Raw genomic sequence first — 17,726 nt, 5'->3', positions numbered from 1 at the left:
TGTATTACTTTGTGTATTTTGACGTGTATTTTATTGTGTATTTTGTCGTGTTTAATACGCGACAAAATTTGTCATGTATTTTGTAATTAGTTTTTTTTCATTTATTGTTTTCTGTATTTTGTTGAGTATTTTGTCAAGCATTATGTTTTTATTTTGTCGTTTATTTTGTCATGTATTTTGTTGTGTATTTTGTCATGTATTTTGTCTTCTATTTTGTTTTCTATTTTGTAGTTTTCCTGTACTGTATTATGTCATTTATTTTCTCAGTTATTTGTTTTGTTGTGTACCTCTTCACGTATTGTTTTCTTTTGTTTGTCGTATTGTTTGTCGTATATTATGTCTTTTTTCATTTATTTTTGTTGTTGTGTATTTTTCCGTGCATTAGGTTGTATAGTTTGTCTTGTATTTTGTCATTTGTTTTCTCATGTAATTTTTAGTGTATTTCATTTTTTATTTTGTCGTGTATGTTTTCATGCACTATGTCATTTATATTCTCTGTTATTTATTTTTTTGTGTCTTGTCACGTATTGTTTTCATTTGTTTTGTCGTATTGTTTGTCGTGTATTTCGACATTCATTTCTTCATTTATTTATTTTATTGTGTATTTTTACGTGTATTTTGTATATATCGTCCTGTATTTTGCCATTTGTTTTGTGGTTTATATTTTTGTATTTTATTGCGTAATATGTCATTCATTTTTCATTTATTTATTTTGTTTTAGTTTTTTCGTGTATGGTTGTTTATTCCATTCTGTATTTTGTCATTTCTTTTGTCGGGTCTTTTCTTGTGTATTTTGTTGAATATTATGTTGAGTATTTTGTCGTACATTTCGCCGCTTATTTGTCACAACAAAATATTTTTAAAATGTGAGGACGGGTCAAACAGGCTAAGGTATTCATTCACCCATTGGTTGATTTTTTTATAATGCAACTGAATTATTTGATTGTTTTGGACTCAGAATTACGAAATGTTGAACTTTTGTGGTTCATGCGGTGCGTCCGATCGTAGAGCTCCGTAGTTAAAATACTTGTCACATTTTTAACCCAGTGGCCTGCTAAATGAGTTTGGTTATTTGTGCGCAAGGCAAGTCACCATGCAAATAAATCACACTTGCAGTTTCCTTAAAAATAGATCGCAAAGCACCGGATCCATCTGTTGGAGGCGGGGGGACACCCTACAATTGTGTCAGGCATATTTGGGACAACTGCAAAGGAGGACCACTCATTGCATGTTGCCCATATGGAACTGGGAGACATTTATTTGTAAAATAAGAATAATTGTATCTAATGATTACGATAATGTACTAGACGGTTGGATGTCATATTATGTCATTTTTAAATGTCACGTTTCATTTTCCTAATTACTAAATGTTTGACTTATTTTTCAATAACAAAATTATTACCTACAATTAGCAATGTATACATTTTAGAAAAAAAAACAACCATCTACAAAAGAACAAAACAATATATATTTTTTTTAAAACAGTCACGTTTCCTGCCAATTGTAAAATTTGACAATTTGGCAGTTTTTATAATATTATTTGTTATATTTCAGTTTCCCTTATTTTACTATTATAGTGATTTTTATGCTTGAGTTTATTCTAATAAGACAAGAAAATATACCTGTAACTTAAATGGATCAATATTTTTCTTTTCGAAGAAGTTTTTTTGGGGCTATTATAGAATAATAATATCTTAAAAATCAATGACAAAAAAATATTGAAAACAGAAAAATGTTTTAATACCAATGATTTTTGTTGCGGGGCAGCACGGCGGCGCAGTGGTTAGCGCGTGTGCGGCACAGTTCTGAGGTCGTGGGAACCTCCTACGTGGGTGTTCTCCCCGTGCTTGCGTGGGTTTCCTCCGGGCACTCCGGTTTCCTCCCATATTCCAAAAACATGCATTTCAGGTGAATTGGCTGGTCCAAATTGTCCCTAGGTGGGAATGAGCGAGTGAGTTGTCTGTCCAATTTGTTTATTGTATGGTATTCATTTCTCTTTTTTATTACTACTGTTTCTAATTGTTTGGAGAAGGATTTATTTTCAAAAATAATCATCTTTCAAAAATAAGAATAAAATATCTCTTTTATAAAAACAAGAAAATACTACTTAAGATTTGCATGTTGTCTAAATAAAAAATATACTCTTAAAAAAAGAAAACAAATGCTAATCACAGCCCAAAAGTCATGGTTTACAGCATTCTATTCCCTTATTTAATTCTTATTATTACTTAACTTTACCTATTTTATTGAAACAAAACTTACAATACAAAACACCATAATAGTAACAAAATACAGGATTTTTTTTTCAGAAGCAGAGGGTTGAAACAAAGACACAATAGATCTGTATACACAAGTTATGACATTAAAACACTTTTGATTTATAATCTAATTAATGTTATTTATTTTGCCTCGAATGAAAGCCAAATGACATTTTAAACCGGTTTTGTGATTATGGCTTATTATAAAGCGATTAGCTGGCCCGAGTTTGGCGGCGGCGGCCCCTTTAAGAAAAACAGCGAGAGTGAAAGGGGGCGCGGTCTAAGCTTTCACACCCCGGGGTGGGAAACTAGGGCGGGACTTGACACCGCTGACTGACAGCCGCTCCAAATGCTCCTACTCGGCAGTGCGTCTACAACCTGAACTCACCAATCAGCAAGGCGAACTGCATCCACGTCATATACAATCAACCAATCAAGACCAGCTAAAGGAGCCTCCTGGAATCACTGTTGTGCTTCCAACGTGGGACTAGCAAAGGAGAAAAAAGGAAAAGTAAACCAGAGGACAAAACTCATGGTGGCGGTAGACTCATCAAAAGGAGGAGGACTCTTTCTTAAATATACACAACGACTCAGATTCTTGAGGTTTTGGGAGTTCATCCTGCGAAAGTACCCCTGATCGGGTTCCTCATTGGAGTTTGGGGGCTCTTTTTGAAAGTTGGACTGAGATTGGGAAAGCGATCCTACGCCCGGTTGGAGACTACGCTGGAGATATTTTACCCTGGAAAGAAGTTTTTTCTTCATTTTCTCCCTGCTCCGGACAGTAAATCCCCTAAAAGCGAAGTAAAGTTTGCAACCCGCAAGTTTGCTTGTGAACCGGGTGCACTCTGACCTTTACGCGTCTTTTTGATGCAAATATGTCGTAGCAATTGTGATAATGCAGCGCGAAATGTTACAGCAACGCTTTATAATCTCTAAATTAAGTCAACATTTCAACAAGGTGACTTTTTAAGTTTGTAAAGGAAATCACCTTCCATTCGAAACGCGCGTCGGACACCGACAAGAAAGTTGGGACGCGCGTCTTAAATGACTTTCTATTTTTACCACTTTTTGCAACCGAATTGAATTAAAATCATTTTTTATTATGCTTTAAAGTGTGTCTAACATTCGCTGTGCTGCATTGCTATTCCACTTTTGGAAGGGAGAACTCCGCAGCGGCGTTTAAAAAAAAAACTGGATACAAAATGGCGGCGTCGCCGGGACGTTTTGGATATACTTCACTTTTTGTTTTTTATTTATATTTTTCACTCGAACTTTTTATCGGACATGGGTCGACTTCCGAGTTGAAATGTGCCCAGAACTGTACCTGCGAAGGGGATTCGGTGGACTGCAGTAATGTGGGAGCACTGCCAGAAGATCTGCCTGTCAGGACGATTTCCTTGTAAGTGAATCACTCCATTCCTATTTAATAGTTTAATTCCTTTTATAAACATTCGTATTATACTTGCATTATACATGCTCATTTCCCAAGTATTGCATGTCAAAGTGAGATTTCAATTAAGGAAGAGCACCTGTTATCAAGTTATGGACTAATTTACTCCAACTTTTAAAAACCCAGTTTTAAATATTTTTCAACGTGAGGATGAACGCAATTGTTCACAATAGGAAATTTAGGAGCATATTTAGCACTGCTGGGTATATTCCTCCATTGCATCATCTCGAAATGCTGTCACGTCTGATAAATGATGCAAGTTGCAGGACATGTAATATACCAGGGGTCACCAACGTGGTGCTCGTGAGCACCAGGTAGACCCCAGAGAACCCCCGAGTAGCCTTCAAACTGTTTCTGAAAATTGGGCTCACAAGCGTTGGCGATTTTTCTCAGATATTTGATTTCTTTATATACATGATCCGGCAGCAAGGCGGAGCAGTGGTTAGCGCTAGTGCGGCACAGTTCTGAGGTTATGAGATCGAACCTTCTGTGTAGAGTTTGCATGTTCTCCCCGTGCTTGCGTGGGTTTCCTCCGGGCACTGCGGTTTCCTCCCACATTCCAAAAACATGCATGTCAGGTTAATTGGCTGGTCCAAATTGTCCCTAGGTGTGAATGAGTGAGCGAATTGTCTGTCTCTGTGTTCCCTGCACTGGCTGGCAACCAGTTCAGGGTGTCCCTTGCCCACTGCCCGAAGATAGTAGGGGTGGGCTCCAGCACCCCCGCGACCCTACTGAGGATAAGCGGTGCAAATAATGGATGGATCGATGGATATACATGATTCACTCTTCCAAAAATCTTTTTAAAATTATCTTCCAATTTATATATGTCAATCACTCAGTGGCCTTGATCATGCCGGATGTTTTAGTGGTAGATTCAGTTAATAATTACAAACTGGCAATAACATGAGAGCATACATGTCAATCTTTTGACATAATGCGGTAGATCTTATTAAGCCCTCTATTTCAACATATTGGTTTTCCAAAATACATTTAACAAAAAGGGCAGAAAACCTAACAGAAGTGGCAAAAACGGAAATCTAATGTGATTGTTGGAGCAGTTTATTCACGCTTGAAGACTTTCTTGTTTTGAAATAAAGCAGCCATAGACTAAAATACTCTCTTTCGATTCAAGATTATGTTGTGGCTCTAAATTTGAAATGGGGAGACATTAAACAAACTAAAAGGTAAGTGTTTTTAAGGGGAGAAAGGTGGTAGCCTAACACGTAAAGAGGTAGTGTTGGTGAGTATGTAAGAGTGACAACATAGTAAATCAATTATGGGAAAAAATCAGCTTTAAAAAGATTGATTTACTATACTTGACTCTTCTCCATCGATTTAATTGGCAGCCTTCACTTAAGTTCAGATTCTACAATTAGATTAATTTATTAAACAAGGTACTTCCTATTTAACATCGGAGACTATCGTAACTTGTATTCATTTATCAAATAAAGATCAACAGGTGATAACGTAATATCTTTTTTATGTAAATAGATGGTGAAGCTGCTACGGAGTGTGTAAACTACATTACATGTGTCTTCATCTTTTATTTTATATTCCTGCCTTTACTTCCTGTGTCATCCATTCTGCACACTTGACAGTTTGGAACCATGTTTATGAGTTGGGGCAGGTTGTGAACAGAGTATTTATTCTTAGTTTCACGTGACTTTTTAAGCATCCACTATAACTATATTGGATTTCAAAGGATGATTGAAGAAGATGCAAATACAAATTGTATCACCTTCTTTCCAAGTTTAGATGGGATTTTCGAAGACTAAATATTAGGAAAAGTTGAAGGTGATTAACAATATAGGCCCGCATTTTATGAAAAAGTTGTCATCGGAATCGGCGTTGTACCTGCGATTTCATACCCGGACATTGTAAACTACTTATTCATTAAAGAAGGAAACAGTGACCATTGATCTGAGTTGATTTTGTATGTCTTACTTGGCCATTAAGGAACTGCTTCTATTCATTGAGGCTTTTATTGCATTGAAGGATAAATCAAGAAGTTTACTATGTTGGGGTTTCGGGGTAAAATGCCTAGATTTGACAACTCATTTTTCATTTAATACGGGTCTATGTTGTTAATTACTCTCAACTTATCCTTGTATCAAGTCTTCAAAATCCCATCCAAACTTAAAAAGTACGCAGATCATTTTCTTCTTGTAATCCAATATGGCGGTTGCTTACAAAGTCACGTAACCTTTGGAAGCACCTATAGGGAAGTTCGTAGTTTATTTGACCAGTACTAACGTGCAGGCCCATATGATTTTATTTGCTGTGTAATCAAATGCCATTGTGGTTGTTTTCGATCAAAGTGTTTGTATAAAGCGATTGTTTTTCTGTTTCAAGTGAAACAACATGCTTTTCTCTACACCTAAATTGTAGTTTTGAAACTCAAAGCAATGTGTTTTGCCACTTCAGATTCATCAGGTGTTGATGGACTGCTTAAGAAAATAAGTGTTTCTGTAATTTGTGGAGCTAGCGCTCACTTCACTAGCCCCAGGAGAGTATTGATTGTTTCCAAAAACTGTATGCAAACAGTGAAATAGTTAGTGGAAAATTACATCTTTTAGCATATTAAAACTAGGCTTGCACTAATACTTTAATAATACCAGTTCACATGACACTTTATCTACAATCAATGTAATTACTTTACCTTTACCTTTCTCTATGCTAATTCATATTTTAGACTAGGATAGAAAAAGGTTGTCTTTATTGTTATTGGTTTCAACAAAGTATACATTGTTTTTAATGTGATTAGATGTGGCACTTTGCTGTAACTTGCAATAAAAGACTGAAAAAAAGATAAAACATTAGGAATTATCATATAATGAAGGCCGAATACTTGTCCAGAGATGGATTTTGCCGTCTTACATGAGCAAATGCCCCGTCCTGTAGATACTGTGATTATCTGGATGGAGTCTCGTAAACACGGATTACAGCAGTAACTTCTTGTGTGTCTCCTGCTTTAGGACAAAAGTTCACTAAATGTTAATGGCTGTAAATTCAGTAGCTATGTGGTCTGTGTGCTGTTTTACTCTTAAGTAGTTGGCATGTTTGATCAGAAACCAATATGCAGAGAAAACGAGGCTTAATGTCAAGTTAATCTGATTTTAGATTTTACTTTACAAAAAATGAAGACAACATGAACGAAGGTCACTCCCCCTGTAGTTAAAATGCATCAATTTTTGTACTTTTTCCATCTCAAGACCAGTTAAGACTTATGACAAATGGGACCCCCACCTTTTGTTGCATCAATTTGATGCTATTATGTCATTCAAAGCAGGTTTTCTTTCATGAAGTCACATTTTCTCTCCCGGGAGTGGTGCCTCATTTGATTTTCAGCCACAGTAAAGTGCATAAAAAATAAAAAGCACTTTACCCACAGCGCAACCAAGATAATGGAATTTTTTTCTTCTAAGTAAGAGGATCAAGCACAAGGATTATTAATTTTGGCTGTGATTTCTTTGATGGGCTACTGATAAAGCCAATAGGTGCATTTTTATTGAAGTTTGTAGTGCAACTTAAGTAGCATTTGTATAATACTGATAAAGAAGAATTTTGATGTACAGTATAGTCATATCCTTTCAAGAGTGGTTAACCTCAAGTTTATCTAAAATTTCAACGAGGTTTGCCAGCTGAGTAAGAACCAAAACAGAAAAAAAACTTAAAATAAGGTTACAAACAAAAGACCTAGAACTGGTTGGTGTCGACCTTTTTTTGCAAATACTGTGCTACTTTGTCAGTTTTTGAACAGAAGATGGAGATAATGTTTTATCGTTGTTATACAAAGTCCATAGTCAGTATGTCAGTCAGAACACTGCAAAACAATAATTTCTGTTGTCTTTATGCAGTACAACCTCAATTTTCACGGTTAATCGGTTTCCACATATATAAAACTGCGTAGCACATTCAGTTTACTTATGCACAGTTTTCCTTGTCTTCAATATTTTTATGTCTCGAAGCACTCTAGACTTGTTGTACAGAAACGAATGATTCACGCAAACTCTGTCTTACTCTTGTATTGTTGATTACTCTAGGACATTTTCATTTTTTTTCCGCCACCAGAGCAAAAATACCACAGTTATACCCATCTATATATATATATATAGCGATACCACGGTTGTATACATCTATTTATAGTTTAAGTCTGTGCTATTTATGAGAACACCTTGTAATAAGACAAAATGGAGCAATGGAACACACTTTGGAGTAAACAAGCATGGTACAATGATTTTTTGTTTTTAGTTTTCTTAACTTGAAGGAAATCCATTTACTGTCAACGGTTACATGCGCAATTGAAGTCTATTTGCAAAATCACATCGCTCTTGCTTGCCCCCCGATCAGTTTGCTTGCTCGTATTTTGGGTTATTAGATTCTCACTAATTTTAAAAACTATTCCCTCGGATTGCAAGCGAAAACCAAGAAACAGAAGAATGTTCCCCGATTGGTTTGTTAGGAACGGTGCTTGTAAAGTAACGCAGTAGTTTAGCGAATTATGCATTTTCCTGTAGAATGAAAACAAATCTAGGATGGACAGAGGACGCAAAAGTCGAAGCTCGAAATGGCAAGGGTATACTCCATATTTTAGATTTTATTGTCATATCAAATGGTTTTCAAAAAAATGACTGCTCATTGTGACTTCTGACGCATGCATCTTATCTAAATTAGTCACATGATGCCTGGAATTGCTAAAAAACTGTTTCCAATACAATGTTGCGAAAAAGAAAGTGCGGTGGATTGTGACATTACGTAGTCCTCCATATTCTCTTCTACACAACAGCAACAGCAGCTCAAAGCAAGTCTGGTCCCAAGCCAGCGGAAGCCAACCACTGAATGATCCTCTTTGTAAAGTGGCATTTCCCAAGTGGTTTCCCCAGTTCCCTAATGTGCTTGGCATGCTCTGCTGCTACTTGTCCCATAACCATCGCCACAAACCTCACAGAGTAGACTTATTAGTAAACACCATCCTTAACACTTGGCTTTGGCCTCCGGCCTCAGGAAATAGATTCGTGTCGGTGGTTTCCTGATTGGGGAGAACACTCTAGATTGCCTGGTGTTGGGGAATTTGAGGTAATAGCGGCTGAGGACGCTAGAGGCAGCCTATAAATGTTATTCGTGTGACGTCACCCATATGTACATAGTTGGCCATACTGGATGGGATGTTATTATGGGTCTACAGTCTACTGTTAGGTTGTTGGCTGTTCAAACGAAAGTGGGAGGTGTAAGGCGATGAACATAGTTATTGATGTTTAGTAGAGCAGACCTTACTTAGTCTGTTTGGAACATTTCATAGACTGTAGGTGATCAGGGAACACAGTTATTTAAGCATGAATTACAGGGAAACATGGTCATATTTCTTGTTGACTTTTGGGTAAACTGGTAACTTCATGTAACTTGTCCCCCGAAAGAAAATGTTGTACATTTCTAATTCCAATGGATCGATCTGGTGCACTTTTGGAGCAAAATCAAGAAGCTAGATTTACGATCAATGTGTGCCCCTCCATTAGATTTTTCTATTCTAAGCATTGTCAGTGACGCATTTATTTGTCATTGTAACATGTGAAACGGACAACAAAATTAACATTAATCTCTGGTTATTAGAGTTCAGTGCTCTCACTGCTGCGACCCAGGTTTGACTTCTGTCGCATCCAACAGCAAAGTTTGAGCTGCGAAAAAGTTTGCAACAAAAGTTTATACCAATTTTCTAATAAAAAATGAGTGTGCGTCATACAACTTTAAAAAATGCATATCTAAAAATATTCTATTAAGACAAATAAATACAAGTTTTTGACTCTGGTGGGACCAATTAAACCCTGGTGGCCCGCCAGATTTTTCCTATTGCATGGCAAACACCGCATACCCATCCAACATGATTGGCACCATTCGGGCTGCTCTGATGTAGATCACGTGATTAGGAACCATCTTTTCAGGCGAGTGTTATGTCAACGTCACGGTTCGGCCCCAATCACGCCTTTAGGCCTGTCTCGCTTGTCGGTGAAAGTCAGCAGTCAGAAACCTCAACTGCTCTCATGCATGTTGTGCAGCTTGAATGCCAGTTTGACAGAAATGGCCCAATTCCCACCCTCATCACATGCTTATTAGTTATCTTGGAACATTTGCCGTCGAGCTCTGCAGACTGGATGACTGCTAAAGGCAGACGCGCTTGAGGAACATTTCGGCAGACGAGCAGCAACAACAGCAGCTCCCAGCAGGTTTATAGCGCTTGCGGTTTCATGGCAATTTCACACTGCGCCACTTTGTAATCCTGCGGTATTTAGAGTGATTATATACCAAGTTTGTTTATTGCCATAGTTTCCCTAGCTGTGTGCCTTTGCATGTTCCCTGGCAGAGGTTTTAAAGTCGCATTTTGAGCATGCACGGTGGGTCCTGGGTGATGTTTTACTTGGCGTTGAGGTTTATCAGCTGTTCTTCATGTAGTCTTTCCATAAGAGGTTATTTGATGTGAGGTTTCACTGTCAAACTTGCAGTCATTCCAATTTTAAAATTGGTCAAGAGGGAGATGAGTGTGGTAGCAGCAACTACCGATTAACTGCCAACTAATCGGGTAACCGATTCATGATTCGGAAATATTTTGGAATAGAATTTCTCAAAGTTCCTGAAATATCTGCTTCAAAATAATCCATCTACTCTGGTCATATCCCTCGAGTGGGGTGATTGACAGCAAGATAAAACACATACACAAAAACAAAGAAACAAAGCTTTTTGCTTTTTCCTTTTTTCTTTCAATATAATAAAAACGGTAAACCCTCCCTTCTAACTCTCTTCACTCATTACGTTCTTGCTACTTCACCGATTTGCACCGTGCATTGTGTTCTGCATTTTCTTTGGGCTAAACAGTCTCTCCTCTTTTTACATTTTGACGGTGAAGTAGTTATTTGTAAAAATAAATTAAAAAAATAAATGTATAATGAAGTATTATATTGCAAAATAATTGTAAAAATAACATTTAAAGTTTCTACCCAACATAGTCCGCCTATTACTGGTTCCTCTACGTTAAATGAGGGTTAATTGTATTGGCCAATTTTCTTATTGCATTTCAAGATAGAAAACCAATTACTTATGCGTCTGATCCAAAAAAATGGTGATCTTGGTACCAAAAGTTTTTTGTTAAAATTGTAAATCAAATGTTGTTTTAGAAATGCATATCAACCTGGTAGATCTCTGCGCCAATCGATAACAAAAAAAAGTAACTCTTAACTTCAAAAAGGTCGATGACCCTGCTCTAGGCCAAGTGCTATTTAAATATGGAGTTCCACAGCTATAAGGGCCTGCTGTGCCTCTTGCTACTGCAGACCCCTTTCAACCAATAGATTCGGTTGTCCTGAGTTTTCTGTCCTCAGAGGACCCTTTGCACTTGGCCCCAAGATGTGCCTTAACATCCCTTATGAAATAACCTAAGAAACTCACTCGCTCTCCCAGTTGGAATGATCTCATGACTTGAGCAACTCGTCCATGCAATGGGTTAACAATGAGCACTTGATTCCGTACAACCTCACAACAGAGAATTTATGATTTATTCGAGAGAAAACACTATATTCCAAACTATTACAAAAAGAAGAAAAGTAATGTGTCGTCCCCAATTCATTGGCAGATCACTAATAATACACAATTAGGCAAAACGGGGTGATAAATTAGACGACTGATAATTCGGTGCACTCTACTTTATCGGATTTTTGAGTCTGAAAAATGTCTTGACCACCCAAATAGTTTTATCCTGATAAACCGTTTAGATTTTTCAAAGAGTTATCTTCGCATCACAATAAATGTTCGCTTAACCACGATAGTTTCAAAAGACAGCATGTTCCTATGAATTTATGACCTCATTTTTCAGTCATCATAATTTGTTACAGAAATGAAGATTAATGAGCTTCCCTGAAAATAATATATGCAACATCAAGCTTTTTCCACCGTATTTTACAGATGAGTCTAAATGTTAACAATTCAATCAAGTTAATAGTCTGGTCAATTCTTAACATTTCTTTGTTTTTTTAAGGCTTGAATTCCGTCTTTGCCATTTCCAGTTTGATGTTTTTCTAATCATCTCATGCTAGGGCGTAGGTTTGGTGTTGGCATTGGTGGGGACATTGCGCATTGTGCAAGTGATGTTGTAATATTGGTGAGGACATAAAAATGACTGCTCGATAAGAGTGGGCATGCATCCCTTCCTTCCAACTTATGGTATAGTCCAGATCTTTGAAAACTTAAAACAATCTAGAATATAAGTGCATACGATTTGATAACATTACCAGTATGTACACATGTAAAGGATAAATGAAATTGTCCTTGCCTTTGGTATGACGTCACTTGAGCTGGTACATTGGAGTAGCAGTTGGATGTAAGGAAGGGTAAAAGATGGTGACAGCGGTTTAAAACTGACTAGAAGATATCCCTTCTTTTTTCGCCTCCATGTCTACCATGTTTTTCCTTGCCCTTTTTGCGTCAGTGCTATCTTTGGAAACTAAAAAGCAAAGCACAAAAATAGAGCATTGTATGCGATAATTCGCGAACTCTTTACGAAGCACACTGTATTTTGAACTGAATAAAAAGAAAGGCGGCGTGGGCGGTAGTTAAGCCAATAGCATATCAGCATTTCCTTGATGCCGTGAAGCAAACCAACATTTGCTCAGCATTTCATTGGACGTCAACCAACAGTTGTCGGACATCTCAGACACGTAGATTGTCATATGCACAATCACTGCAAAGTCCGAGGTTTTTTTTTTTTTTTTGTCATGCAAAATTATTTGTGTTTGATGTTGTACAGTGGACAAAATGCCATTAAGGGATTGTGTTCCACACCGCAAAGTAAAAATGTCAAAAGGGGGAAATGCCATAGTCCAGGGGGTCTACTTTTTTGCAATGACCTTTTTTTTTCGTCCAACTCGCAGCATCCTAGATGGTATCCAGGAGCTCGGCTAGTTTTTGTGTACGACCTCGATGGTGTTACCTGGCTGTAAAACTGACTCTGATGACCGAAATAATTGTGTTTGCATTCATTTCTGCATGTAACCGTCTGACACTCTGGCTATTTGACAAGATTTATGGCGCTATGAATTGACGTTTGAGGGCTCTTTATATCTGTGTGGAACATCACTGACATCACTTAACAGCTAACACTCTGGATGAGCATCGTTCAGACGACGTCGTGTCATGAATGATATCATCTCTAGGGCAAATTTTTATTTGGTCCATTTGCACAAATGCAAATCGAAGCTATGCTGTTTTTTCTAATGTGTTTAAATGTCAATGAACAGGCATTTGGTGAGCTCCATTTTTCTTATTCTTTTTGCTTTGTCAGACTGTTTTTTGACTTATAATTTTACTCTTAAGAGGGTTACCTAGTGGGCAAATGTTCGATTAGCCACATATCCTTCCAGCAGTTGGGCCACTTAAAATGACAAATTGCGACCTGCACTGTGAGATGAACTTGACTATAACCAACCTTCTGTACACGTCATGAGTCACAAGCAATAACTTAAAGTTGTCTTTCGAAAGACTTATAGGTTTTAACTATCAAGGTGGTTGTAATCAATGAGCTGTTTTACGAACCGTAATTTTCAAACCACAACACACCTAATTACAACCAGTAAATGCTAAATTTAGCGATTCAAAACATGTGTACTTATCTTCCACCTGAAAATCTTGTTCTGTTGGTGTATGATTTGTGCTCATTTGTAATTGTTTTTTTTTCTCATTGTACTGTATTATTTTAGAATGTATTTTTTTTTTCAATTTCAAACTGGACCTTACCTGTTAATACAAGATTACCAACATTATCCTTCATCTGAATTTATTGTTATGTTGGCCTTTATTTTCTGCTCGTTTTAATTATCATACTATTCATTTTATACTTCATGAATTTTCAATATTTTACCTCCTGTATTTTACTTTCTGTATTAAACATGACCTATGTAAAATGTCTTCCACCTAAAATCTTCTGTTGGTATGTATTTCTTTCTCCTTTTATAATATTTTATTAATTACTTTCAGTATTTACCTTGTTTTACTGGACTTTCAGTTCTCAAAAACAAAGTTCCGTCATTATCTTCCACCTAAAAATCTTGTTCTGCGAGCGTATGAGTTTGCTGATATTTATTTGTATGTTTTCATTTTATGACACTTAAATCATACTTTTAACCAGGGGTCTCCAATGTGGTGCCCACAGGCACCAGGGTGCCCCTTAAGGACAACTGAGGAGCCCGAGGACTTGTTCTGGGTCATTGGTTTTTTTTTTTTTCGAGTAAAATTGTGTATTCAGTGGTTGACTGAGTTTATTTAACCCTACTTCCAATAATCGATGTGGTAATAACATAGTAATAAGTTAATTTGTTATTTTAGGAATTTTTATACAACAGGGTTCTGTTTGCACCATTTACTATTAAAAGGTAGCTCTTAGCTTAAACAGTTGGAGACCTCTTGCTTTCAAACCGTATTTTACTTTATTTTTCTCTTGTTAACATAGCCTACTACATTGTAGGGTTGCAATCATTTGAGTAAAAATATTGTAAGATACTATATTTTTTTGTGTCAGAATAAGATAACACTTCAAAAGAGCAAAAATACAAATTATTTTACCTTGATTTTTTTTTTCCGTGTTTGTTTCCTCTTTTCTACAGTTTTGCAAAGTAACCACTTTTTACTGTTTGGACAAAAGGGGCTGTATGCAAAGTAATATGTAACATAAAGTTGTCATTAAATGATTAACTGTCAGTTGGATACGTTTTTGTACGCTAGGCAAACTAAACCGCTAAAAACCAAGAACCAAATAACTTTGCAATTTGTAGTGTAAATATTTCATTTCCATTCGTTCCTGACTGCTTATCCCTTATAAAGCGGAACAACACCCGGAATCCGTTTTTCTATCCCGTGAATCATTCAGAAATGACTCGTAGGCATCTGATCTGTGCACTGCAAATTCCTCTGGGAAGAATTGCTAGGTCACTATCTGGAAAGCATTAACCACGCTTAGTGCTGGATTCCCCCTTTTCACTCCTCAGTGGAGGAGGTAGGGAAGATAAACTACTTTAATCTAAATTCTCATACAGTAGGTGTTAAATTGCCAAAAACCTTATCTGACAGGCGAAAATAAATCAATCTGTAAAAAGCGGGGAAATTCACTGTTAAGTATGTACAGTAGAACCAAGGATACAACATTAATCCGTTCTGAGTTGTGGATCGCAAAGTAAAATGACCGTATAACGGGATAGAACCTATGGTAATGCGTAGCTAATGCGTTACGAACCCTGGTACCCCAGCTAAAAACATTCAAGTCACAAAATAGTACATAATGAGAGAACTACTTATGTGTACACAAACGAGTATAACGATGAATACATATGCACGGTGTTACCAGAAATGTGATATCCTTTTTGAGATGAAAATATAACAGAAATTACATGATTCAGGCAAATGAAATTAAAAAGTTTTCATTTTGAAGATAAAAATATTTTTTTCCTTCTAAATTTGAGTGAGGAATTCAAAACCATGTGGATTATGTGAGCAAGTTCACTAATGTTCAATATGCGCAAAGCCTGGGACACTGCATACGTCAAGTCGGTAATTCAGCACTTGCCAAATACACTGATGCATATAATGGGTCAGTTTCTAGCAAGTTAAAAATTTTTTCTTTTTACAAGCAAATTATCTGCTCCTGAGTTAAAATGGAGGAATACATATTTTTATCATAATTTATTAATATTCAAATGATATCACATTTTTGAAATACCCTGCGCAGTTACAAATATAACTTGTTCTCGGAGTAGCTTCGTAAGCCAAAAACTTTGAGTAGAGAAGGATTGCAAATGCTAATCTGTTCCATGCCCTGCAAAAGTACGGTATGGTATTTAAAAAAGAAAATTCAGAACATGAAACAAATTTACTATATATATATATATATATATATATATATATATATATATATATACCACAGCCATATCTCCCTAGTGGGAGGTGGCTAGAGTCATTTCTGACTCTTTTTGGGAGATTGATTCAGAGGAGGGGATCCCCAGCCCCCTCGCTCAACCCAACTGAGGTGTTGGGAGTCATTAGGTGACCAAACCCCCCAATTCCAACCCCTAATGCTGAACGCCAAGCAGGGAGGCAACGGGTACCAATGTCTTAGGTATGACTCGGCCGTGGCTTGAACCACAACCTCCCAGTCTCGGGGCGGGCGCCATACCCCCAAGGCCACCGAGCTTGCCATGAAACAAATGCATGTTAAAAATAGATTAGCGCACAATTAACCTAAAACGAGAGGAACGCAATATAAAAAGAAAGAACAAAGGAAATAATAAAAATGTTACCTTTTTGCGTCACATTTCATAAAAAAAAAAAAATTATCCAGTGACGTCAGCTTTTGGCAGCTTTTGACCATGCCCGAGGCAAACCTAGCGATAGCCTTTTCACAAATTCAGACACTGCATGGACTTTAGCTAAAATGTCCCATTTGGCCTGATTGAATGATTGCTGCGTCCTCCCTGCTATCTTGCCGGAACCCCTCCTAGTCAACTCTGAACAATTTTTTACTTGGTATTTAAAAACACCTTTGTTACTAGAGGCAATATTTTCCCGTTCAGGTACTTTGTAACCTGAAATTTTCGTATGTAGAGACTTTTGGAAGTTGTACATTTGAAGGAAAAATTATCCTATTTTCCTATGGTGTGGCATTACTTGAGCTGGTCCAGTGAAAGAACAGGTCGATGCAGAGAAGAGAAAAGATGACAACAGACGATTAAAAATAAAAACTGACTTAAAAAACGTTTTTGTCGTGCCCTTAGAAAATGTCACTGCTTTAACCGCCTCTTTAGTTTTATTAATATTCCCAATCATTGATTGATAAAAGCCATGCAGCTCAGTGAGAACAGTGACTCGTGTGCCTTCTTTGTATTTTTTCATAATCTCAAGCTTCACTCTCATAGTTATCATATTTTGCGTCCTTTAACATTGCTACAAGCCCTGGATCCCATAGCTTTTAAATACAGTATAAAAAATACCTTATCGCCCAATTGCAAAGTCTTTACAAAGTACAGGAGCTTATGAACAGAATGAATAAAGAGAAAGGCATTGTGGGAGGTAATTCAGCCAATAGCACATCAGTGTTCAGTAATCAATGACGCAAACCAATAGCAGAATAGGATTTTATATGACGTTGACAAAGAGCAGACATGCTTCTTAAAAACGTAACTCATTATAGGCAGAAACACAGCAAAGTTTCAATTTAATAACTTTCTAGGCATGACAAACTCTTTATTGTTGGTGTCGTATTGTTGGGAAAATGCTGTAGAGTGGGGTAAAAAATCCATCTCATTTCACACCATAAAGTGAAAATGTCATAAAGTGGGTATGCTGTATCCCAGACGCCTACTGTACCAGAAAGATGGTGCCAGGTGGCTGTAAATGTTGCATCAAGGAAAGAGTCCTAATTTTTTCCCTTTCTTTTTACAAGTGGCGTAACACTAACGATGTAATTCCCTCCTGTTGCCGCGGACGACAATTCCGTGACGAGAATTGGAGGTTCCCCATTAAACTATCATAATATAGACGCACATGTTCACCTCCCGTCAGGGTTCTGCCTTTAGGGCAGACAACTGCTCGCCTATTACCTCGTCACCCCCTTCGAAACGGAGAAAGACATGTGGAGGGAAGTGGTCATTATCTGTAATCAGACACAAAAGGAAAACCCTTCAAGGAAAGTACCGTATTTTCCGCACCATAAGGCGCACCGGGTTATAGGGCGCACCCCGAAAAAATAGTTTTTGGTCCTATTTTTGACATAGATAAGACTCACCGGATTATAAGGCGCTACAATGGGAACGTGGACAAAACAGTCAGATAGTTAAGTCCAACTTATTACCCCCTTAACATTCCGAAAGCTTGCAAAGACGCAAATACGTGTCGAGAACACGTGCGGATGCGGTGTCCGTAAGATGTCACTCAAATGCATCGTTCCATCATTCGGAAGGTTAAAGTCTTGGGATTCAAGAAATGCTAACCAT

At 37.2% G+C, this 17,726-nt stretch overlaps 1 protein-coding gene across 1 annotated transcript in view; it reads left to right on the top strand.

Moving 5' to 3' along the window:
- The first annotated feature begins 2,732 nt into the window (after positions 1 to 2,732).
- The window catches only part of lrig1 (leucine-rich repeats and immunoglobulin-like domains 1), a 63,382-nt gene continuing 48,388 nt past the window's right edge, over positions 2,733 to 17,726 (top strand). The window contains exon 1 of the mRNA XM_088338697.1: positions 2,733 to 3,657. Coding sequence (XP_088194823.1) covers positions 3,461 to 3,657 — 197 coding nt within the window. The 5' untranslated portion in view covers positions 2,733 to 3,460. The remainder of the gene's footprint in view (positions 3,658 to 17,726) is intronic.

The sequence above is a fragment of the Urocampus carinirostris genome, chromosome 6 (genome assembly GCF_059441175.1).
Source record: "Urocampus carinirostris isolate Australia breed hairy pipefish chromosome 6, RoL_Ucar_1.0, whole genome shotgun sequence".
Classification (NCBI taxonomy): domain Eukaryota; kingdom Metazoa; phylum Chordata; class Actinopteri; order Syngnathiformes; family Syngnathidae; genus Urocampus; species Urocampus carinirostris.
The sequence above is the reverse complement of the archived record's forward strand: the minus strand, read 5'-3'. Positions and strand labels throughout refer to the sequence as shown.